At 43.6% G+C, this 26,346-nt stretch overlaps 1 protein-coding gene across 1 annotated transcript in view; it reads right to left on the bottom strand.

Moving 5' to 3' along the window:
• Positions 1–26,346, bottom strand: part of UBA2 (ubiquitin like modifier activating enzyme 2) — a 73,226-nt gene that overhangs the window by 8,554 nt on the left and 38,326 nt on the right. The window contains exons 11-14 of the mRNA XM_056525465.1: positions 13,497–13,590; positions 13,244–13,356; positions 12,998–13,153; positions 1,406–1,502 (exon numbers count right to left, since the gene is read on the bottom strand). Coding sequence (XP_056381440.1) covers positions 1,406–1,502; positions 12,998–13,153; positions 13,244–13,356; positions 13,497–13,590 — 460 coding nt within the window. The remainder of the gene's footprint in view (positions 1–1,405; positions 1,503–12,997; positions 13,154–13,243; positions 13,357–13,496; positions 13,591–26,346) is intronic.

The following is a 26,346-nucleotide window of genomic DNA, read 5'->3' as shown; positions in this document are numbered from 1 at the left end:
GAGAGACACAGAGAAAGAGAGAGAGACACACAGAGAAAGAGACACACAGAAAGAGAGAGACAGACACACACACACACAGAGAGAGACGAGAGAGAAAGACACACAGAGACGAGAGAGAAAGACACACACAGAGAGAGAGAGAGAGACACACAGAGAGAGAGAGAGAAAGACACACAGAGCAAGAGAGAGAGAAAGACAGAGAGAGAGAAACACAGAGAGAGAGAGAAAGAGACACAGAGAGAGAGACACAGAGAGAGAGACAGACACAGAGAGAGAGAGAGACACACACAGAGAGAGAGACAGACACAGAGACAGAGAGAGACACAGAGAGAGAAAGACACAGAGAGAGAGAGAGAGAGAGACACACACACCGAGAGAGATAAAGACACAGAGAGAGAGAAAGACACAGAGACACACACCGAGAGAGAGAAACAGAGAGAGACACACAGAGAGAAACACAGAGAGAGAGAGAGAAACACAGACACAGAGAGAGAAACACAGAGAGAGAGAGAGAGACACAGAGAGAGAGAGAGAGGCACCGAGAGAGAGAGAGAGTAACACAGAGAGAGACAACTTTTATTGCACCAATGCACTTGGACTTAAAGGGGTTATCCACCATAAGGTGATTTTAGTACGTACCTGGCAGACAGTAATGGACATGCTTAGGAAGGATCTGCGCTTGTCTTGGGGCTAAATGGCTATGTTGTGAGATTACCATAATACTGTGGCTAGCTGTTTGTGAACTGGTATTTTGTATGCGGTTAAAAATAAATATTGGGGTGAAAATCACAGAATTGTGAGAAAACTGTCACACACAGGTACAGACACTATATTATGATCTACTCTAACTTTACAGCCCCTGTAGCATAGTCAAATAAAAAAAAATCATGGATTACCCCTTTAAAAATTAAAGCCACTCTGAAAAGAGTCTTGTTTGTAAATTCCCTCTTGTGGCTATAGCTTATGTGTCTCCATGGTTACAGATAAACACTGTATAGTCTGATCCTGCAGTCTTTTATCTCTTCTTCCTGACCCTTCTTCTACTGATACCTGTCTGCAGGATAACACCACACACAAGCTAAGGCTAAGTGCATATCAGCGCTCAGCTCTAATCAAGGGAGCTCCGTTCCCCAAGTTCATTTAAACAGCAGGACATAAAAAAATAAAAAACCTTAAAATACTGCATTGTTTCTGCACTCAAATCCTGCATAACGTACACCAGACTGAAATCCAGATGCATCCTATTAAAGTCAGTGTGATCGGTCGGGACCCATTGGTGTCCGTTGGACAACAGACCGTTAACCTTACTTTTATTTTTTTTTATTTTTATCTTTGAATGGACTCCCAAATGAGATCTCCTAGCAAAGCTGCGAACGCAGATGTGAACAACTTACAAGTCTCTTACCTTCTGTCTCTCCTTCCTCAGAGGAGATCAGGATTGTGCCTTTACCATCTTCAATCTGGACATCTGGAGCCACCATGCCAAACTTCTCTTTTATTATCTGGGAAACATAAAACATCAAATCTAAACTTTATGTATTCAGTGTCTTCACCAGCAGAATTGTGAGCGCAACTTTGGATCATAATTCAGGATGCTACTCAGGATCAGTACAGATGAAGTAATGTATGTACACATTGGGGAGATTTATCAAAACCTGTGCAGAGGAAAAGTTGCCCAGTTGCCCGTATCAACCAATCCAATTGCTTCTTTAATTTTGCAGAGGCCTTGTTAAAATGAAAGCAGTAATCCGATTGGTTGCTATGGGCAACTTTTCCTGTGGACAGGTTTTGATAAGTCTCCCCCACTGTCCCCACAGATTCCAAAAATAAACTTATAATAAACTATAATCTGTAAAGGTTGTTCAAAAGAGGCCTTAACCTCTTAAGGACATTTTTTTTTGCACTTTTATTTTTTCCTCTTAATTTCTAAAAGCGATTACCCTTTCAATTTTCAACTTACAGACCCATAAAAGGGCTTGTTTTTTTGTGCCCCCAAATGTACTTTGTAATGACATCCCTCATTTTACTACCAAATCTACAAAATAAAAAAATTTGTAGGAAGAAATTGGAAAAAAAAAAATTTACATAACGATACCCAACTTATATAAGTATTGTTTTATTTTACTACTTTTAAAAAATTCAACTATTATATTACAATTTTTGTATGAAAATTAGGATGTTTAAAATTGTTCTCCTCTGACCCATAGAACATTTTTTTTTTTTTGCATATTTGGGAACGTACGAGGGCTCATTTGTTCATCCATGGTCTTAAGATTTTATTGATACAATTTTTTTGTTTTGATGGGGCTTTTTGATCACTCTTTATTCATTTTTTTCAGGTATAAGAAGCTGTCAAAAAGTCAGGCTTATGAATTACCCCTTGGACCTAATAGGAACAGTTTAAAAGCCCCTCCCCTCCCACACCAACCAAGTGTTTTACAAATTACCCTTTAAGGACAGGATAAGATGAATAAACAAACACAAATCAATATTAACAATAATAATAATTATGACAACCCCTTCATACCCCCTGTTTTTTTTTTTTTTCTTTACTTTATTATTCGTCCACCATGACAGCCACCAGAGAAATACCAAAAACTTAATTAGGGAGGGACAATAGCATGCAACACTTTCCTACCAAAAGAAAGGGCCTGGCTATCTGATAGGTCAAGCCTATATGCTTAAAGAAGGTATGGGAACTAGACCAGGTGGCAGCTCTGCAGAATTGGTCAATAGATGCAGCAGATTTTTCAGCCCATGAGGCAGACATGGCCCTAGTAGAATGAGCTTTCAATCCTTTTGGAACAGTTTCCCCTTTGGATGTGTAAACTTCCAAGAAGACTGTTTGGAGCCACCTAGCGATTGAATTTTTAGAGGCCTTCCTGCCTTTGTTAGGCCCCTTAAACTGAAGTAGTAAGTTGTTATTTGGTCTCCAAACATTAGTTGCTTGCAAATATCTTAGAAGACATCTAACATCTAATGTGTGAAAAATATTTTCATGATCATTCCTCGGATTTTCACAAAAAGATGGAAGTACAATCTCTTGAGATCTATGGAAATTAGAAGGATCCAACCTCAGTGTCACTCTGTCATCTGAGATAGTCATGTAAGGTTCTCTTATAGATAGAGCCTGGATTTCACCAATTCTACGAGAAGTTGTAATCGCAATTATGAAAGCAGTTTTGAAAGTCAAAAATCTAAGAGATATTTGATCCAAAGGTTCAAAGGGATAAACTGTTAGGCCTGAAAGAATCAAATTAAGATTCCAGGGAGGGTGTTCGGACGTGAATTTTAGGCTTGATTCTGGCTACGGCTCTAAAGAAACATTTAATCCATCGATGATCTGCAGTTTGCTGATCGAACACTGCACCCAAAGCTGCCACCTGGACCTAAAGGGTACTTACCGAGAGGCCTTTTTCAAACCCTTCCTGCAAGAAGTCAAGAATACAGGGAATATCAGGTTTGGAAAAATTCAATTCTTTAGGAGCGACCCATTCTACAAATTTCTTCCAAATCTTCATATACATTTTAGATGTAGATTTTTTTCCTGCTTCTTAGAAGAGTAGCAACCACTTTTTCAGATAAACCCCTTTGTTTTAAAAGGGACTCCTCAGAATCCAGGCAGTAAGCTGTAGATTTTGCACGCCCTGATGACATACTGGGCCCTGGAGAAGATTGTCCATTAACGGAAGAGGAAAGGGATCGTCTATTGCTAAGCTCTTCAGAAGACAGAACCAACCTGTTTTTGGCCAAAAAGGAGCTACAAATATTACTGTTAAATTGCCGTCCCAGACTTTTGCTAGTGATCTTGCAATCAGAGGGATTGGAGGAAATGCATAGGCGAGAGGAAAGTTCCAAGTTTGGGCTAATGCATCCACCGCCTCTGGACTGTCCCTTGGATCCAGGGAGAAGAACTTCCCACTTTCGCATTTTTACGGGACGCAAATAGGTCTATGCACGGAGCTCCCCACTTGCTTATTAGAGACTGAAAAACCAGAGGGTTGAGAGACCACTCGCCTGGGTCCAATGTCTTCCGACTCAGAAAATCCGCCACCAAATTGCAGGAGCCTTTGAGATGAACTGCATTGATGGAAGCTACATTCTTTCCTTGAGGAGATCGCTTGCAGAGCTCTGTGTTTTGTGCCTCCTTGATGTTTGATGAATGCTACTGCTGTAGAATTGTCTGAGTACACTTCTATGTCTCAATTTATTATCAGATGCTTGGCAGCCTGTAGAAATTCCCATATTGCTCTCAACTTCTTGTAATTTGAGGAAAACTTTTTCAGATGAGGAGGCCATTGACCGTGAACGTAATCTTGATTTATGTGAGCTCCCCAACCCCAGGTGCTCGCATCTGTAGTTATTATTATCTGATCTGGGCACCAAATTACTCCCTTCTTCAGGTTTGTTTCCCTCAGCCACCAGTTCAGAGACCTTGACACCCTGGGGTACAATTGAAATTTCTTCTCCAGTGACAATTGGGTTTTGTCCCCAAACGCTAAAGTTTAAGCTTGCAGCATTCTCGAGTGGAATTGTGCCCATTGGACAGCTGGAATAGGGGGAAGTCATTGAACCCAACACTGATATAGATTAATTTACTGTTACAGTCCTTTTCTTCTGGAAATTTGAATTTTTTCCCCGAAGGCAAACTATCATTTCTTTCGGAAGGATTGAGGATTCCTAGAATTTTTTTTCCTGTGGCTGGGTATCAGATCAGATTTCTCTGGATTTATGATCCATCCTAGATTTTGAAAACAAATTTCTTGATGAATTTGGAGAAGATCTGGAGAACTCGCTGAAATAAGGAGATCCTCCAGATAGGGAATTATAATATCTTTTAGTCTCAAGAAGGCAATTCCTTCCACCATCAATTTTGTAAACAGCCTGGGGGGCTGATGCAATTCCCAATGGAAGGGCTACAAATTGGAAGTGAAGAATCTCTGCGTTGTGACAAACTGCAAATCTGAGATACTTCTGAAAGTCTGCATGAATCGGCACATGGAAATATGCGTCCTTCAGATCCAAGGTTATCATAAGAGCCCCTGATGAAATCATTGGGATTGCCGTCTTTTAAGATTCCATTTAGAATTTTTTGTACACAACTTTAAGTTTATTATAGTACGGAAAGAGCCATTTGGTTTCGGGACTAGGAAAAGGGAAGAATAGTGACCCTGGCCCTGTTCCAAGTATGGAACCAGAGAAATGGCTCCCAACTGTAGCATACTGTGAACACCTAACATCCTGTTCTGAAGAAAAGAAGCTTGGTTTGAGACTTGAAATCTTGGAGGAGAGAGAGCAGAAAATTCTATCCTGTATCCCAAGTTTATTAAATTCAGGATCAAGGCATTTGTAGTAACTTCCTTCCACTGTGGAAAAAAAACTACTTTTATTTCCCTCCTACCAGCCTTCCGTCATTGTTTTTTGGGGGGCTGGGAAGGGTTAAGGATAAAATATTTTCCTTTACCCCCCCTTGGGATAGCTCCATCTCCCAGATTTTCCCTTACCTCTATAATTGGAAAACTTCTTCCCTTGGGGACAAAAAGTTTTCTGAGGCAGTTTAGGTTTATCTTCAGGGAAGCTTGCAGCTTTTTCCAGAATGTTTTCCAGTACTTAACCAAACATCACCTTTCCTACACAGGGAATACAACATAATTAAGATTTTGAAGTATTATCACCATTCCAGTTCTTTAGCCATAAGGCCCTTCTTGAAGAATTGGAAAACGCAGCAGATTTGGCTGCCATCCTGACCGTTTCTACTGAAGCGCCTGCAAGAAACCCCGCCGCAAGTTTTAACATGGGAACAGATGACAAAAGATCTTCTCTTTGTGTCTTATTTTCAATGTGATACTCTGAGACAGCCACACATACAATGCTCTAGTCACACTATTAGGATTTAGCATTGCAGATGTGGCCTCCCAAGTTTTGCGTAAGAGCCCATCCATTTTACGATCCATAGGATCTCTTAATTGGGAAGTATCTTCAAACGGTAAAGACATTTTCTTTACTACGTTTGTAACCTGTACGTCTACTTTAGGAACCTCAGACCAGACATCCACATCATTATTATGAAACGGAAACCGGGTTTTAAATTCTTTAGGTAAAACTAATCTTTTCTCCGGCTCCTGCCATTCATCCACAATATTATTTTTAATATTTTCATGTATAGGAAAAAAAACTTTTCCTGTGTCTCAAACCACCAAACATTTCATCATGTGTAGTCATAGGATGCTCCTCCTCATGTAAACCCATGACGTCTGCTTTAACCCCTTAAGGACCAATACAAATAAACCTGTACGCCCCTGAAAGACCAGGCCTGTTTTTTCAAATCAGGGATGTCTGTCTTTATTAGAGAATAACTCTGGCAACGTTTTGCCAATCACGATAATTCTGACATTGTTTTTTTGTAACAAGCTGTCCTTCATGTACATAGTAAAAGTAAGCCGATATCATTTGTATTTTTTTTTTACAATGCAAAAAATCATGAAATTTTTACAAAAAATTAAGATTTTTTGCTATTTTAACACTAATTGGTTGCATATATTTATACATACTGACCAAATAGTTTATGAAACTTATACTTTCAGATGTCTACTTTATTTTGACGTCCTTTTTTTTTTTTAATTAACATTTTAAATTAGTTAGAAGCCTAACAATTTAACTTGAAATTTTGAAAATTTGAAAAGTACATTTTTTTATGTGCTATGCAAGGTTTGCAGAAATTAAAAGGTAGTAGAACATAGGAACACCCCCCCAAATGACCCCATTTTAAAAACTAGACCCCTCAAGGTATTCGCTAGGGGGTACAGTGAGTATTTTAACACCATAGTTTTTTGGCAGGAATTATTACAAAGTCAGTGTTAAAAATTCGAAAATTGCAATTTTTCACAAGTGCATCATTTGGGGGGCAAATTTTTTGTACATCACTTCTGATATTGAAAGAAGCTATATTTTATTTAGCTGCTTGTCCCATGTTCGGAAATACCCCCGCTTTGGCCATATATGGTTCCTTGGCCGCGTGGTAGGACTCAGAAGGAGAAGAGCGCCATTTGGCTTTCAGGGCAGAACAGTACCCCACCCCCACAAGTGACCCCATTTATATACCGCACCCCTACAAGTTATTGGCTGGACCAGGGACCTCTCTGATTGGTCCTTGGTCGGCTGGCAATATAACGCGTCTGTCTGTGACAGTTAAGGCTCCTGATGGATATATCCGCCATTTTGTGGGAATAAGCACCCGCTCATGGCGAATATATCCATCACTGCTGTGGCTGGGTAGCTCAGTGTGTCCGCTCATGACTGCTGGCGGAAAATCCGCCGCTATGAGTGGACGCACAAAGCTACCCAGCCACAGCAGCGAGCTCATTACCGTGACTGCTGCATAATGTGTAGGATCACATGGTGGACATCCGCAGCATATTACATGATGCGGATGTCCGCCAATGCGATCCTACCCATTATGCTTTTTTTTTTTATTAGATTCATTGAATAAATGTATTTTTAATATATATATATATATTTTTTTTACACTTTTATTACATTTTTATTTATTTTTACACTTTTATTTTATTTATTTATTTTTACACTTTTTAATGCTTTGGAATACTTAGTATTCCAAAGCATTGCAGTTATATGCTGCCTGCCAGTTTTCACTAGCAGGCAGCATATTTCACTAGCAGGCAATACCCAGGGCAGACCTGGGGGTCTTTGTAGGACCCCCGGCTGCCCAGGTATGCAGCAGCACCCCGCGATGCTCTGGGGTGCTGCAGGAGAGACAGAGGGAGCCCCCTTCCTCTGTCAGAACTCCTTACAGCGCGCGGTCACTTCTGACCGCGGCTGTAGGGGTTAAACTGTCGGGAGTGAAGTGAACTTCACTCCCGGCAGTGCGGCCACACACAGCACCCCGCGATCGCGCTGCGGGGTGCTGCAGAGGAGACAGAGGGAGCCCCCTTCCTCTGTCAGAACTCCTTACAGCGCGCGGTCACTTCTGACCGCGGCTGTAAGGGTTAAACTGCCGGGAGTGAAGTTCACTTCACTCCCGGCAGTGCGACAGGCCCCGGCCAGCCGCGTATTACACACAGCACCCCGCGATCGCGATGCGGGGTGCTGCAGAGGAGACAGAGGGAGCTCCCTCCCTCTGTCATAACACTTACGGTCACTTCCGACCGCGGCTGTAAGGGTTAAAACTGCCGGGACCGAAGTTTACTTCGGTCCTGGCAGTGCAGCAGGGTCCCGGCTGTGTGATACAGCCGAGTCCCTGCCGCGATCTCGTGGGTGCACTGGGCAGCACCCACGAGAAGAATGGACGAGTATAGACGTCCAGGTGCGGGAACGCCCGCCAACCTGGACGTCTATACTCGTCCGTGGTCGTTATCGGGTTAAGGAGAGTCTCGGTATCATCGGATGAGAAAAAATACTTAGTATTTGCAGGTTTAGAGGGCCCTGGAGATTTTTCACCTTCTTCAATGCCCTCTATGTCAGATCTAGATTTCAGATCCTCTTCACCAGAGTCAGAATCTATAACCAGTTTAGGTTTTTTAGATGGTGGTTGAAAATCCCCAGACCTTAGAAAACTCTGACCCCCACTAGGGACACTTGGCGGCTCATTGGGGTTCAACAAAACTCCTTGATTTAAAGTCATAGGCATAAAATCAGGGTAGATTTGAGAAGTATTACTAGGTAAGTAACCAGTAGCAACCGAAGCAACATTTGTAGAGGGATCCGAACTGGCAAAAGCCGGAAAAAAATTTACAGCAGGCAGAAAATTCACAGATGACTGACTGCTTGAAGAAGGATTTAAATTAAAGCCCATGAGAGATGCTTGTATTTCTTGGCAAATAAGTCATCGCATATCTTCTAGGGATGTGGAAATCCTATGATCCGACGTCCAGGACATGTAGTTCGGGGCGCCGGGCAGGTGAATTTTTAATAGATTTAGCCATGTATCGGGCAAGCAGGGCCGGACCGATTTCCCCCCCCCCCCCCCCCTTTTTTTTTTCTTCATAATGCCGGTATGAGGTGCGGGAGCGGATGCAGGCTTGCATGGGACGCAAGTCTGCACCTCACACCGGAGCACTGAGTGTATGGAGCGGACTCCTGACTCCTGCCCGCTCCATACTCGCTGGCCCCTGGCTGATTTCAGTAGCCGGGGGCTGCAGCTAATAGCCCGGCATGCGGCAATCGCCGCGGACGGCTATTAACCCTTTAGGTCACCGGTGTCTAAAGGGATCTTTTAACCATCCCTTGTGATCTAATGGGGTTGGTTGGGTGTTACGTGGGTGTTTTGACAATCCCCTGTGGAGGTAGCCGGAGGGCTTACCTCTGCATCCATGGCTGCCCCATAGATCTGCATTTGATTGAGCCGGCCTTGAGCATACTATATTTCTACTGAGGAAAATGCCCGAGGCATTGAAACACGTCTAGATTTTAACTTGCATATATCTAATCTATCTCAATATAGCGCTATTGAATAATTTTCTTGCAACTGCTGTAAGTCCCTAGTTTCGAGACCACGCTATACTACGCGCGCACAGCGCTCAGTTCACACTAGGCACGCCGCACTTACCCTCACCGCTTCCACTACATCGCCACCGCTGCTGCTCCACTTCTATTTTCTGCCACCACCGCTGTCTCCCCGGACCAACTCACGATCCACGGCACACCTGAAAGGCCGGTGCCATCCGTGCCAGCCGAGGACCAAAGGAGAAGGAGATCCGCACAGACATCGGGCATCGCCGGAGGTAGACAACTCCACATCAGCCCGTCCAGCCAGCTACCATAGACGGCGTCAGGAGCGGTGAGTGGTGTTGTGCACCAGACCTCGTATCCACTCAGTATACTAAGTGTTCTGAAGTGACAACTTGCTACATTATACCACCAATGACTATTACTGAGATTGATACATCGGAACTTTGTTGAACTGTGTTACTATCTAACTATTGGAAGCACAAAGACTGTTGAACTTTCCAGTTATTGAACAGTACAGCACTTTGCTATTTTTAGCGCATTATTGAATATTCCATACATCACCTATTTAGTTGCAAGTTTTATCATTATATTAATCTAATTTTTAATTTCTATTTTCACTGACTTCTGTGTCCCATGCTAGGGCCCAGCAGGGACCTAGTGTTTTAGTAACATAAAATAAATATTTTGTATATCAGGATCACTCTTTTTTCCATCTCTTTTCTGTCTATCTAATATACCCTGAGGACTGGTTCCTAGTTGATATTCAACTTCATTATTTAATATTTGTTAGACCTTTGGGTGAAGGTAACGCCAGTTCACCTCGGGTATATTTATTAATGCTAAGTGAGCTACACAGTTTTTTAACCCTTTTTAATAGATCAAATGGAGTTCAATAGAACTGCATTGATCTGTATGAGGAATATAAATGATTCCTCAAAAAAAAATAAAAATAAAAAAAATAAAAGGTTTCATAAAAAAGTTTAAAAACACCCTTCCATATTAGAGGTACGTTCACATGGGCGGATTTATTTGCGGGTTTCCTGCTGCATATTTGAAAGGGGGCAGTCTCTTCTCTGCTGTCCACGGCAGAATTTCCGCTGCGGAAAATCTGCCGCAAACCCTTCTGATTTCAATGGGGCTTGCGGTGGATTTCCTGCAGCGTAAATTCCGCATCGGAAAATCTGCTGCGGACAGCCAAGAAGAGCCCGCCCCCTGTCAAATACGCAGCGTACCCTAAAAGTTCATATCACCCCCTTTTCCATATAAAAATATGCAAACATAAATAAAAACATATTTGGTATTGGCATGTGCATAATTGACTGAACTATTAAATAAAATGTTATATCCTGTATGGTAAATGCAGTTAACGTAAAAAAAAAATAAAAAAAAAATACCAATTCACAGAATTGCGTTTTTGGTTTAAAACATCATATCCCAGAAAAAATGAAGTAAAAAAGTGTTCAAAAAGTCTGATCAATGCCAAAATGGTACCGATACAAACAGCATATTATGGCCCAAAAAATTTGCCCTTATACAGCCCAGTTTACAGAAAAATACAATTATTATAGGGGTCAGGGATTTTTTTTTTTATTAAAAAGTAAAAAAAAAATTATTAAAACATGATGGAAACTAAACAAATTTGGTATTGGTGTAATCAGGCCGACCTAAAGTATCAAAATATGTAAGTTTGACCACAAGGTGAATGGCAAAAAAAAGGAAATGCCAAAATTTGCATTTCTTTCAATTTCACATCACAAATAATTATTTTTTTTTTATTGTTTCAGAGCATAAGTTATGGAAAAATGAAAGGTGGCATTACAAAGTATACTTCCCCGCAAAAAAACAAACCTCATATGGGTCTGTAGATGGAAAAATAAGAGTTATGGCTATTCTAGGACGAGGAGGAAAAAATTAAGGTGCAGAAACTAATAAAGACCCTATTTTCGTACTATTTTGGTTGAATTTATTTTATCTACGTGGATCGTCATGAGGGACAAGTAGATTGTGTCCCGCTTTAGTCTGTTGAACAAGTAGTTTTCTCTTAAATTTCTACACCCCTGTCAGAAATACAGTTTCTCCTCTTGTACCACTTTAGATATACAAAGCTTGCAAAGCTGTTTTTTACATGCATCACTTAATTTAGCGGACCACATCACACATTTCCGCACTATCATTTTGGATTTTTGCGAAGGTTCCTTATCTCCCTAAAGAAAAAAAGGGAACCGCATGTAAGAGACTAAAGAGAAGTATTTGCAGCAAAACTATGCAAGAAAATACTCAGTAGCTGGAGAAACATCATAGACAAAGAAAGACACTGAATTTCCTACGTTTATACAAACAAGAATTCAAATTTTAACGCCCTCTGACGTCACAACCGCCCCGACGGCACCTCCTCACAGCCCGGAACTTCCGGACGCCGGCACATGCGCCGAACTTCCCCCAGACAACAAACAGAACTGCACACTACAGAAGCCATCAGCTGGCGGAAAACAAGAGACCGGGAGTCCACATGAGACCGCAGTCTACGCCGGATAAGCAGCCCGCATGGAGCCCCACCAGAACCGGAGGTACGAGCAGCCCACACGAGCATGGGGCACAAAGGCGGTGGATACATTTAGCATATCCTAGTGTTGAGACATATAGCAACAGAACCTGGAACCTCTGTCCTGGACCTAATAGGAACAGGAAATACACTGTGGAGGTGTGGGAGAGGAGGGGCTTTTACATTCTCTGTTCCTGTTATGTCCAAGGGGTCCATCTCTCTAGTGGCCGTCATTCTTGACTTTGGTATTTTTTTTTTAAGTTTAAGTCATTGACCGTGCGGTTAAACTAACATTATATTTTAATAGTTCAGACATTTAAGCAGGCAGCGATACCAGATGTGTTTATATTTATTTTTGTTAGGGAAGGGATGGGATTAATTCATATTTATTAAACATATTTATTCAAATTTTTTTAGTCCCCATAGGAAATTATCTGCAGTCTTCAGATTGCATACACTGATCAATGCTGCTCCATAGGAGAGCACTGATCAGCGCTATTGGTGTTCGCAATGTCTGGATGCAGCATAGGAGCACCGATGGGACAGCAGGGAAAGAGGTAATAGACTTCCCTCCGTCCTCACAGCTGATCGGGACATCGCAACTTCCCTGCGATTGTCTGGATCCACTACCCGAGCTACAGGCAATATTTTTGGGCAGTATTATTTGCTGTGATCAGCTTTGATTGCCGCGTCTAAAGGGTTTATGCTGGAAAATGGCCTGAACAGTGATGTCGGGCATTAGTCACTTGTCCTGGCTGCTGACAGCAGCCGGGACCATGTGCATATGATGGGAGCTCAGCTCCTGAGCTTGCTTCATACCCCTGCCATGGCAAGGGGTTAAAAAAACATAATTTGAACTTAAGTCCTATACAAAGTCTGAACTTACTTGCCATTCTGACAGACAACAAACAAGGAGGTGGTGGTGGTTATGATATCACTGATCGGAGAAAACATGGAAAGATCTTATAACAACTTGTGTTCTTTACAGACCTTGTCCTGTAAAGTTTGCACAGTCACTTTGTGAACATTTAACTTGACGGTGACTTCAGGGCGGCTGGCACACACGTAGCAGTTGGGATTTGGTGGGTCCAGCACACAGGGCACTAGCAGCTTCTTCCGAGGGTTGGGCTGCTTGTTGAGAAACACCTAAAAAAAAAAAATAATGGAGCAGTCAGGTTCACATTCTACAGCATGGGTGAGAAGATCAAGAACAAAAACCATGATAAATCCACGCACCGTTCTACACTGTTCTAGGTTCCCAGATAAAATCTTCAGCCCCTCCAACACGATGAGCCCAGATATCACTGCATTTGTAGTAGCAATCGCTGGAATGATGTTCCCGGCCATGGCTGTGTAAACAAGAGATGTGCTGTATGTGTTAAATACTGTCTCTTAACACTAGGCTAGACACTAGGGCTTTTCGGGAAGTACTAGCATGTCCTTACAGCTGGTGGCCTGTAATCTCACATCAGCCAAAAGACAGACTTACATTTAATATCGAACCGACTCTTCATATTCATACTAAAGATGTACATCCTGATGTTTGCAGCAGCAGTCACAAAGTCCATTGCTGGGGGATCATCCTATGGGAGAAAGAATACTCAATTATTAGAGGAAGGTAAACATAAAAGTGTGGCAACAACAAAATATATATATATATATATATATATATATATATATATATATATATATATATATATATATATATATATATATACTCGAGTATAAGCCGACCCGAATATAAGCAGAGGCCCCTAATTTCACCCCAAAATCCCAGGAAAAGTTATTGACTCGAGTATAAGCCTAGGGTGGGAAATACATCATCCCCCCCTGTCAACATCCAGACCCTCATCATCATCACCCTGTCATCATCCCCCCTTCATCATCACCGCCTGTCATCATCCCCCCTTCATCATCACCGCCTGTCATCATCCTACACATGGTTGATCCTGCCAGTAGCATATGCTTGTCTCAAAGATTAAGCCATGCACGTGTAAGTACACACGGCCGGTACAGTGAAACTGCGAATGGCTCATTAAATCAGTTATGGTTCCTTCATCATCCCCTTGTCATCATCCAACACCCCTCCCTTCATCATCCCCTTATCATCCCACACTCCCCCCCCCCCCCCCCTTCATCATCCCCTTGTCATCATCCCACACCCCCCCCCCCTCCTTCATCATCCCCTTGTCATCATCCCCACCCACCTTCATCATCCTCTTGTGAACTCTCCGCCCTCAGTGGTCTTCAACCTGCGGACCTCCAGAGGTTTCAAAACTACAACTCCCAGCAAGCCCGGGCAGCCATTGGCTGTCCGGGCTTGCTGGGAGTTGTAGTTTTGAAACCTCTGGAGGTCCACAGGTTAAAGACCACTGCGGCCTTCGACATCATCCAGCCCCCTCTCACCCCCTTTAGTTCTGTACTCACCTCCGCTCGGCGCTGGTCCGGTGCTGCAGGACTGTCCGGTGGGGAGGTCGTCCGCTGGGATAGTGGTTCCGGGCTGCTATCTTCACCGGGTGCGCCTCTTCTCCGCGCCCGGAATAGAGCCATTGCCTTGACGATGACGCAGAGGGACGTTGGTAATGAACGTACCTCTGCGTCGTCGTCAAGGCAACGTGACTATTCTGGGGCCGGGCCCGAAGCGCGGAGAAGAGGTGAGTACAGAACTAAAGGGGGTGAGAGGGGGCTGGATGATGTCGAAGGCCGCAGTGGTCATGAACCTGCGGACCTCCAGAGGTTTCAAAACTACAACTCCCAGCAAGCCCGCACAGCCGATGGCTGCCCGGGCTTGCTGGGAGTTGTAGTTTTGAAACCTCTGGAGGTCCGGAGGTCGAAGACCACTGAGGGCGGAGAGTTCACTCGAGTATGAGCCGAGGGGGGTGTTTTCAGCACGAAAAATCGTGCTGAAAAACTCGGCTTATACTCGAGTATATACGGTGTATATCAGGGATGTGGAATTTCTATCACCCGATGCTTGGGACTAGCAGTTTTGGGCGCCGGGCAGGTGAATTTGTCCGGCCCTTAGCCCGGCTTCGGGCAAGCAGGGCCGGACCTGACAAGTCGCCTGGATCTCTGCAGTCTGTATGGAGCGGGCTGCCGACTCCTGCCCGCTCCATTCTCAGCAGCCTGTGTCCTCCGAAGCAGAGCAGGGGAGATGAGAAGCTGTGCATTTGTCTTCTCTCCCCTGCTCTGCAGACGTGCGGGGGGAGATGAGGGGGCGTGGCTTATTTCTCCCCGTGCAGACCTGCATCCTCTGCCTTCGCTCCCCGCACTTCTGCACGGGGAGACTGTATGCGGCGCTCACAGGGGAGTATGGAGCGGGCTCGGGATTCCTGCCCGCTCTATACTCTGCAGCCCCCGGCTGTTCTCAGTAGCCGGGGGCCGCTGCTAATAGCCAGCATGCGGCGATCGCCGCAGCTGGCTATTAACCCTTTAGATCGCCGCTGTCAAAGCTGACAGCGGCGTCTTAAGGGAGATGTGAATGCTCCCTGGTGGGCTAGTGGGGTGGATCGTGCCCCGCAACGCGATCGCAGGGGGGCGATCCACTATAGAGGTAGCCGGAGGACTTACCTCTGCTTCCTCCTGTCCCGCTCTGTCATTGATAGAGCCTGGCTGGACCAGGCTCTATCAATGGATCACAGAGCACACAGATTAATAGAGTTCAATAGAATCTATTCATCTGTCTGAGGAATCGAATGATTCCTCCTATAAGTGTAAAAAATAAATAAATAAAGTTTTAATAAAAGTTTGAAAGACACACATTAACCCAGAGGTCTTCAAACTGTGCCCCTCCAGATGTTACAAAACTACAATTCCCAGCATGCCAGGACAGCCGTTGGCTGTGCAGGCATGCTGGGAGTTGTAGTTTTGCAACATCTGGAGGGCCACAGTTTGAAGACCGCTGCATTAAAGGGAACCAATCATCAGATTTTACCCTATATAATGCATGGCAAAGCGTTATATAGGGTAAAATCTTTATTTTCACCATTCCCGGCAGGAGCATCCCCCGGGAATGGTGAAAATAAAGATTTTACCCTATATAACTCTTTGCCAAGCGTTATATAGGGTAAAATCTGATGATTGGTTCCCTTTAACCGCTTCCATGTTAAAAGTTCAAATCACCCCCTTTTCCTATATAAAAACACGTAAACATAATAAAAAAACATATTTGGTATCGCTTTGTGCGTAATTGTACAACCTATTAAAATATAACATTATGTATCCCGTACGGTAAATGTAAAAAAATACCAAACCACTGAATTGCAATTTTTATAATATCCCAGAAAAAAAAAGTTAAAAAGCGATAAAAAAGTCAGATCAATACCAAAATGGTACCGATAAAAAAAACTGATTATGGTGCAAAAAATTAGCCCTCATACAGCCAGGTATGCAGAAAAAAATAAAGCTACAGGGGTTAAAAAAATGGCAATTAAAAAAATTAGAAAAAGTTCAGAATTAGTAAAACATGACGTAAACGATACAAATCTGGTATCGCTGTAATCAGGCGCCTAAAGTATAAAACTAACATGTTACCTCAACCACAAGGTAAATGGCGTAGAAAAGAAAACCACCAAATCTGCAAAATTATCTTTTACTATTTCAATTTCACTTCCCTTAATATATATATATATATATATATATATATATATATATATTTATTTTATTTTTTATTTTTTTTGGTTCGGAGAATGTTATTGAAAAATTAAAAGGTGTCATTATAGTAGGTATTTATGGCTATTTTAGGGCGAGGGGGAAAAAACTAGAGCGTAAAAGCGAAAATTGGCCCGGACAAGTGGATCGTCATGAGGGACAAGTAGATTTTGCTCCATTTTAGTCCCGTGGACAAGTAGTTTTTTATAAAATTTCCACACCCCTGTGTGTGTGTGTGTGTGTGTGTGTATATATATATATTATAGAGTACTTATGCTGTTTTACTGTCACCACCAAAACTTAGAGAATGTAACCCCCTGTACATCTCTATGACTGGTCATAGCACATAATATAGAGCGCTTATAAACCACCACAATACCCTACCCTTATAAGTAATTGAAAAAACAAAAGCAAAAAGCAAACAACATGTGTATTTTTCATTCTAATTCAATAGCTTTTTTGTGTACATTGGTCACCATTTGCGCAAACATTTAGCGACTTTTTAACTTCAGTCCTTTTGCCAAATGTGCTCTATAGGCAGTCAAACAAGTGTTTGCTTTTGCAGCCCTTACTGATTTATCATATGCAAAAATGACCGCAACAACAGAAATTTTTGTGCAAACTCCCTCCAGCCCAGACTACTTTAAAACTTGCTTAGATCTAGGCTATTCATAAAGAATGTGCGCCTTTTTGATAAATATGGGGGATGTACAAATAAAGTAGATATAAAGTAGGTAGGTAGGATCCAGCTACCAGAAAAATGCAGTAAAACTTAACGTTTAATAAGAACATGTTAAAAACTAGCCGCCACCAAAGTGGCAAGTGACATGTCACTCCTAAAACTAGTGAAACGCTGATGCGTTTCGAGCTAGTGCTCTTAGTCATGTCACTAGTATCATGTCGCACGGAGGTTTAAATTGCTACTGAGACAAACTACAGCCTGATGAATTAAGTAATTCGTTCACGGAGGCTGTAGTTCATGTCTCAGTAGCTATTTAAGCCTCCATGCGACATGATACCAGTGCCATGACAGAGCACTAGCTCGAAACGCGTCAGCGTTTCACTTTTTTTTTTAGGAGTGACATGTCAATTGCCACTTTGGTGGCGACTAGTTTTTAACATGTTCTAAATAAACGTTAAGTTTTACTGCATTTTTCTGGGAGCTGGATCCTACCTACCTACTTTCTATCTCCATCCGTGCTTCCAGCACTCATGCTGCGGTGTCTACATATGAACTGAATTGTGGTGAGCTGATCGCTTTTTCCTTTTTTCTTTAAACGTACAAATAATGTAAACCCAAAAACTTGATTTACACAGAATGATAACCAGTCTGCATCCACAATAGCAGAAAGTATTATACAGTAATGTGGTACACTGAGTAATGTTAACAACAGACAGTAATTGTTAGAGATTGTTCATTTGGTCCCCTTTAATGGCCCAAGAAGTGAAAAAATTGCTAATAAGATCTGACTCTTAGGAGAGTTTTGCCCATAGCAACCAATCACAGCTCAGCTTTTATATCTTACTGAGCTCTAATAGAATAAAATCGGTCCTGTCAAACTAACCTGATCAACTTTTATGAGGAGGTGAGCTCCAGACTGGACCAGGGGCAATCGCTGGATGTCGTATATCTGGATTTTTCCAAAGCATTTGATACGGTTCCACATAAAATGAGAAGGATCGGGCTGGGGGACAATGGGGGAGATTTATCAAAAGTGGTCCAGAGGAAAAGTTGCTGAGTTGCCTATAGCAACCAGATTGCTTCTTTCATTTTTAACAAGGCCTCTGCAAAATGAAAGAAGTAGCCTGATTGGTTGCTATGGGCAACTGGGCAATTTTTCCTCTGGACAGGTTTTGATAAATTTCCCCCAATGTGTGTAAGTGGGTAAGTAACTGGCTCAGTGATAGGAAACAGAGGGTGGTTATTAATGGTACTTATTCTGATTGGGTGACTGTTACTAGTGGGGTACCACAGGGGTCAGTCTAGGGTCCTGTTTAATATATTTATTAATGACCTTGTAGAGGGGTTGAATGGTAAAGTAACAATCTTTGCAGATGATACTAAACTCTGTAAAGCGGTAAACACAATAGAGGACAGTGCACTATTACAACTGGATCTGGATAGGTTGGAGGTTTGGGCTGGGAAGTGGCAAATGAGGTTCAACACTGATAAATGTAAGGTAATGCACATGGGGAGGAAAAATCCGGGCTGGGGTTATGTATTAAATGGGAGAACACTTGAGACGACTGACATGGAAAAGGACTTAGGAGTCTTAGTTAACAGTAAATTTAGCTGTAGTGACCAATGTCGGAAAGCTGCTGCCAAGGCTAATAAAATCATGGGGTGCATCAATAGGGGCATACATAGATGCCCACGACAAGGAAATAATTCTACCGCTGTACAAATCACTAGTCAGACCACACATGGAATACTGTGTACAGTAATGGGCACCAGTGTACAAGAAAGATATAGTGGAGCTGGAGAGGGTTCAAAGACGGGCAACCAGAGTAATACGGGGAATGCGAGGACTACAGTACACAGAAAGATTATTAGAATTAGGGTTATTTAGTTTAGAAAAAAGAATGCTTAGGGGAGACCTAATAACTATGTATAAATATATCAGGGGGCCATACAGAGATCTATCCCATGATCTATTTATACCCAGGACTGTATCTATAACAAGGGGGCATCCTCTACGTTTAGAGGAAAGAATGTTTCTACACCAGCACAGACGGGGGTTCTTTACTGTAAGAGCAGTGAGACTGTGGAATTCTCTGCCTGAGGAGGTGGTCATGGTGAACTCTGTCTGGATGCATTTTTGGAGAATAAGAACATTGCTGGTTATGTATACTAGATTTATAGGGACAGAACGTTGATCCAGGGATTTATTCTGACTGCCATATTTGGAGTCGGGAAGGAAATTTTACCTCTAGTATGAGTTTTTTTTTTGCCTTCCTCTGGATCAACGCAGTAGGGACTCAGTAGGGATATAGGTTGAACTTTATGGACTCTGGTCTTTTTTTCAACCTCATGAACTATGTTACTATGTAAAATCTGAATTCTGACTGGTTTCTATGGGCAAAACCGTTTTAAATTTCATTCAGATTGATACATTTCAGCCATTGTGTGTTAGGTATGCTAAACAATCTGAACCTGAATAATTATACGTTACTGGAGAAGCAAAGAGCTGGATATAATCCATCTAAATTTAAAACTGGGGTGAACATTACATAATCCAGAGCTGGACAAATCCCAGTCACCAGGTTGGCATTGCACCTGAAGATTTTCTTTTGCGACTAGTTTGTCAACCCGAGCAGCAGCTGCGAAAGCATAAAGAGGTTACACCCAGCAGCTGACGTAACCCCTTAAATCTAGCGCTGAGCCAAGGTGCTGACTCTGGTATAGTTCCTCCCATTCAGAGGTTCCTGCGACGCAGCCTCTTCCTCTACAACCTTCAATTTCCCAACCCCTTATCACAGATGCATTAAAAAAGCTGTGGTGCAGCCAGAGAGGAACCAGAGTGGTGGCAGGGGTGTTCCCTCCCCCTAGCTCAGGTCTCCATGACACACAGTCATCAGGAGGTGGGCAGAGGTGAGCACCTTGCACTGCTGCTACCAACCAGCTGGATGCTAGGGGCATTGTAACCCTTGCTGCACCCTGTAACCTTCCATCCAGCTGCACCTCCTGTCACCCTCTTTCCTGCAGCACAACCAGTCACCCTCCCTCCAACAAAAGTGAGTTTTTTTATTTTCTTTATAATATATATATTTGTCAAAACTATTAAAATTATCCTATTCCTGATATGAAAAAAGGCAGGGGGAGAGAAGCGGGCAGCGACGGCCTCTCTCCCCCTGCCTTTCCTGGGGGTGTATCGGCGTATAACACGCACATAGACTTTAGGCTAAAAATTTTAGCCTAAAAAGTGCGTGTTATACGCTGATAAATACGGTATATATATTCCACATCACATTTGTAATGAGAATTAGTGGTAAACAAAGTGGGCAGTATCCTGAAATATAGCAGGAGCATAATCAGGGATGTGGAAATCCTATTGCCCGACCCCCGGGACATGTAGTGCCGGGCAAGTACATTTTTCGGGCCCTTGGCTCTGCATCAGGCAAGCAGGGCCGGACCTGAAAGCCCCCGACAAGCACGACAGGGTTTATGGCGCTGGGGGCCGCCGCTAATGGCCGGCATGTGGCAATCCTATATATTATATATATAAAAAAATAAAGAAACATTTTAACATAATAAAAATAAACATATTTGGTATCGCCTCATGCGTAATTGTCCGAACTAATAAAGTATAACATTATACATTCCATACGGTTAATGAGGTAAATTTTAAAAAATATACCAAAGTCCAGAATTGTATTTTTTTTTATATCATCACATCCCAGAAAAAAAAAAAAAAAGTCAGATCAATACCGAAATGGTACCGATACAAACAACAAATTACGGCACAAAAAATGAGCCCTAATACAGCCTGGTATACGAAAAAATAAAAATGTTACAGGGGTCAGAAAATGGCAATTCAAAAAAATTTTTTTTTTTTTTTTAATTGGTAAATGTGAAGGAAACTATACAAATCTAGCATTGCTGTAATCAGGCCGATCTGAAGTATCAAAATAACATGTTAGTTTGATCACAAGCAAAATGGAGTAAAAAAGAAAACCACAAATTTTGCTAAATAATCTTTTTTATTTTTATTTAAATTTCACCTTATAGAATATGTTATAAAAAAAAGAAAAGGTGTAATTACAATGTTACAAAGTTCAATCGGTCCCACAAAAAAACACCTCATATTGGTCTGTAGATAGAAAAATAAAAGAGTTATGGCTATTATAGGGCGAGGGGAAAAAACGAAAATTGCCCAGTACAAGTGGATTGTCATGAGAGACAAGTAGATTGGGCTCCCATTTTAGTAACTTGGACAAGTTGTTTTTTTTTTTTGTTTTTTTTTCCACACCCTTGATAATAAGATGATATTCAATTTCTCTTGGAAGTCTCTGCTTTAGCTGAAATCTGGAATAACCGTATGTCAGTTTAGGAACTAAGATTATGTGTGCTCTTATGGGACAACATAAAACTATGATGACATGTAGAGAAAAACAGTACATACAGTGCTCATCTATTGCAGAAAAAAAGGAATGAATAAGGAAAGATTTTGTCACAGTGTGTATTATTAACCCCTTAAGGACTCAGGGTTTTTCAGTTTTTGCACTTTCGTTTTTTCCTCCTTACCTTTTAAAAATCATAACCCTTTCAATTTTCCACCTAAAAATCCATATTATGGCTTATTTTTTGCGTCACCAATTCTACTTTGCAGTGACATTAGTCATTTTACCCAAAAAATTCACGGCGAAACGGAAAAAAAAAAATCATTGTGCGACAAAATCAAAGAAAAAACGCCATTTTGTAACTTTTGGGGGCTTCCGTTTCTACGCAGTGCATATTTCGGTAAAAATTACACCTTATCATTATTCAGTAGGTCCATACAGTTAAAATGATACCCTACTTATATAGGTTTGATTTTGTCGTACTGCTGGAAAAAATCATAACTACATGCAGGAAAATTTATACGTTTAAAAATGTCATCTTCTGACCCCTATAACTTTTTAATTTTTCCACGTACAGGGCGGTATGGGGGCTCATTTTTTGCGCCGTGATCTGAAGTTTTTATCTGTATGATATTTGTTTTGATCGGACTTTTTGATCACTTTTTATTCATTTTTTAATGGTATAAAAAGTGACCAAAAATACGCTTTTTTTTTTACTTTGGAATTTTTTTGCGTGTACTCCATTGACTGTGCAGTTTAATTAATGATATATTTTTATAGTTTGGACATTTACGCACGCGGCAATACCACATGTTTATTTATTTTTTTACACTTATTTTTTTATGGGAAAAGGGGGGTGATTCAAACTTTTATTAGGGAAGGGGTTAAATGACCTTTATTAACACTTTTTATTTGCAGTGTTATAGGTCCCATAGGGACCTATAACACTGCACACACTGGTCTTTTACACAGATCACAGGCATGTATTAACACGCCTGTGATCAGTGTTATCGGCGCTTGACTGCTCCTGCCTGGATCTCAGGCACGGAGCAGTCATTCGTCGATCAGACACCGAGGAGGCAGGTAAGGGCCCTTCCGGTGTCCTGTAAGCTGTTCGGGACGCTGCAATTTCACCGCGGTGGTCCCGAACAGCCCGACTGAGCAGCCGGGTCACTTTCACTTTAGAAGCGGCGGTCAGCTTTGACCGCCGCTTCTAAAGGGTTAATACCGCACATCGCCGCGATCGGCGATGTGTGGTATTAGCAGCGGGTCCCGGCCGTTGACGAGTGCCGGGACCGACGCGATATGATGCGGGATCGCAGCGCGATCCCGCTTCATATCGCGGGAGCCCGCGCAGCACGTAAATATACGTCCTGCATCGTTAACTGAAAATAAAAGGAAAAAAGAGGCGCGCTCCTAGCGTGATACCGTAGAAGTAAAGCGGGTACGTGCGAGTTAGTGCACCTTACCGTATTAGGTTGTGCTGCGGGCACAACACCTTTGTCTGCCTTCAGAATCGCAAGAAGCCGTTGGTATCCCGGGTCCGAGATCCTAGCGTACGGCGGCGTTAGGTAGGTGGCTGCCTCTGCATCCCTAACCGTGACTGGCAAGTCCGGTTCGAACGTGTAGGAATTGGGAGAAAAATTGGGATGAGATACGGCGCCTCCTCCGATGTAATAAGTTGATGATTCGGAAATGAAGATATAACAAAACTGCCTATATTAAAAAAGGCTGTTTTATTGGAGGGTGCACCCTCCAATAAAACAGCCTTTTTTAATATAGGCAGTTAATATAGGAAAAAATCCAAAAAGGTCGGGATCTGTGTCCCCCAATGGAACCTTCGAGAAAGAGATTTTACGGTAAGTGTTAAAAAATCTCCTTTTCTCTATCGTCCTTCTTGGGGACCACAAAGAGATTTGAATAGAAACCCCGAAAACGTTCCCCTGGAGGGACGGGGACGATCACCCCCTGGAGAAGCAGAGACTGGAGAGCCGCACGGAATTGCTTCGCTAGGGGAGGAGACCGAGGGGCCCGGGATCGAAAAAAAGCTATCCCTCGGAAGGGAGGCGAATTCAATTCGGTAAAAGTTGGACACCACGTCCCTGACCCAAGAGTCCTGAATGTGTGAGGTCCAGATGTCTTTGAAAAACAACAGACGACCTCCCACCCGCAAGAAACCGCAGGAGAAGGCCTCACTTCATGCAGAAGAGGGTTTGCGGTTGCCTGATTTGGGTGCAAAATGGCCAGAGCGGTTGGAGTCTGACTTCCAAGACGGGCGTGCCCGGAACGAGGGAGCCTTCTTGTCCCGCGAGGGCGCCTGTCTGGACCCCTTAGTGGGGCCAGAGGTCCAAAAGGACCGAAAGGAAAAGGACTTCCTTTGGGAAGTAGGGTGAGCCTTATTTTGAGGTAACAAGGAACTCTTACCTCCTGTTGCCTCAGAGATAATCTAATCAAGGCGTTTGCCAAAAAGACGGCCGTCCGTAAAGGGAAGCTCAGTGAGAGACCTTTTGGAAGCGGCATTCGCATTCCAAGCTTTAAGCCACATAAAGCGGCGGAGGGCTGCTAGGTGACCCACAGCAAAGGCAGAAGAACGGGCTGACTGCATGGAAGCTGCGCATATAAAGTCCCCAGCCTTGGTGCAACGGAGAGCCAAAGCAGATAGGTCCTCTGGGGAGGATCCCGCTAAGATATCCTGATGGAGCTGTTGGCACCACTCCGACAGGGCCATGTCGAGGCGAAGATGGGAACAAGAGAAGAGCCAGCTGCTTCAGAAGCGAACTTCGCTAAAGATTCCAGCTTCTTGTCCACGGGATCCTTGAAGGCAGCGGCATCTGCCAGAGGCAGTGTAGTCGCCTTAGAGATCCGGGAGATTGGTGGATCCACTGAGGGAGGGGAAGCCACCTTAGCGACAAAGTTCTTGTCAAATGGATAACGCTCTTGAATTGTCTTGACTCCCAGGAATCTCTTGTCTGGATGTTTCCATGCGGATTCCAGAATGTCGTCAATGTCAGCGTGAGAGCTGAACCTTTGAGGTGCTGGCTTAGTGCAATGAAAGGATATTCCTGGATTGACATCCGAAGATCCTGGGTCCTCCAAGTGAAAGGTGTCTCTTATGGCTGTCACCAATGAGTTCACCATAGCAATTGAGTCCAAGCGGTTCTCTGGGTCAGATGCCGGTTCGGAAGCCTCGTCCACTAGTTCACCAGGGGAATGTGAGTGAGTAGAGGCAGTCCTGGAGGGGGGTGATCCAGAACGGGTACGCGGCTCTGGCATGACAGAGCGGCGACTCCGAGTACGTCCTCTGGAAGAGCGACGTTTGTGCCCAGATGATAGAGGGGGTGCGGGACCCGAGAGGGGAACGCTCACGTCTGTCCAAAGACTCAATGGAAGAGTCCGACGAGGCACCCCTAGCACGCTTGTGAGAGCGTGAAGTACGAGGAGACGAAGAGCTGGCCCTTTCAGAGGTCCTGCGCCGGGAAGACCCCTTCAAGGCAGACACCATTTCCCGGGAGGCCTCAGCCACCGAACGGGAGACTTGGGTCAAGTCAGCCATATACTGGGTCAGGGAAGAAACCCAAGTCGGAGGGGCGGCTGAACCCACCGGGACCGAAGGGGCATCAGGGGGCACCAGAGGGTCTGGGGGAGCAGCAGAGCAGGCAGAGCAAGCGGGCTCAGCGGAGCCAGGCATCTTGGTATGACAGTGCTTACAGGTATAGTAAGTCACTGAACTCCCAGGTTTCTGATTAGAGGGAGGAACAGCCCTGGGTACGGACATAATGGGGTAAAAAAAGAAGACAGGAACTTTCTCACCCGATCTGTGTCCCCTGTCAGCTGCAGTGAGGAGAACTAGCTCCGTGCAGCCAGAGAGACCGAACAGGCCAGCCAATAGGGAGGGAGGGGCGTGCCTGGAACAAGGCACACAGTAACCAACTCATACCCAAGAAAATCACGTCCACAGCGCCGATAGGACGCTGCTTCGCGCCTCTGACAGCCGAAGAAGAACTGTCATGGCGCCCGCTCCTTGTCCCGAGCGCACCTGCCTAGCTGTATATGCGCTCGGGGGAACAGAGCGGGCGGCCAGAACGCCGGCAGCGGCTGCCGGCGAAAGTGAGCCGGCGCAGAAGCGCCCGGCTCATAACAGCGCGGCGGCTTGCAGCCGCGAATAAGGCGCAAGCAGAAGAAGGAAGTCTCACCAATACACACACATATTAAAGTGTTCCATTTCCCATGCCCCCCAAAAGTAAGGTGCCTTATAAAAATATGCCCCCTCATGTCGCTGCTCCCCCAGCATAAGTGCAGCCCCTGTAAAATCAAGCCTCATACACTGAAGGTGGGCCAAAACAGGGGGTCTCCAGAGGTTGCGAGTCCATACCTATGGGAAAAAGGGGAAAGTACTTACCTCAGTCAGAAGAACTTACCTAATGGAGTCTTCAGTGAAGTCTTCAGTCAGCTTTGTTGTCCCTGCATCACGCCTGGCTGCTATGCGCGAGCGAGGCGAGCAGAGAAAAAAGGGGGACCCAGACCCATGAGGTACCACCCAGACGCTGACCGTTGGCGAGAGGGGGTTAACAGCGAATATACGCAATGTCTGTGCCCCCTTATTCGCAATGGGGAAACATAGGAAATAG

Source organism: Hyla sarda, chromosome 6 (assembly GCF_029499605.1).
Source record: "Hyla sarda isolate aHylSar1 chromosome 6, aHylSar1.hap1, whole genome shotgun sequence".
Classification (NCBI taxonomy): Eukaryota; Metazoa; Chordata; class Amphibia; order Anura; family Hylidae; genus Hyla; species Hyla sarda.
This window is presented reverse-complemented; position numbering and strand designations above follow the sequence as displayed.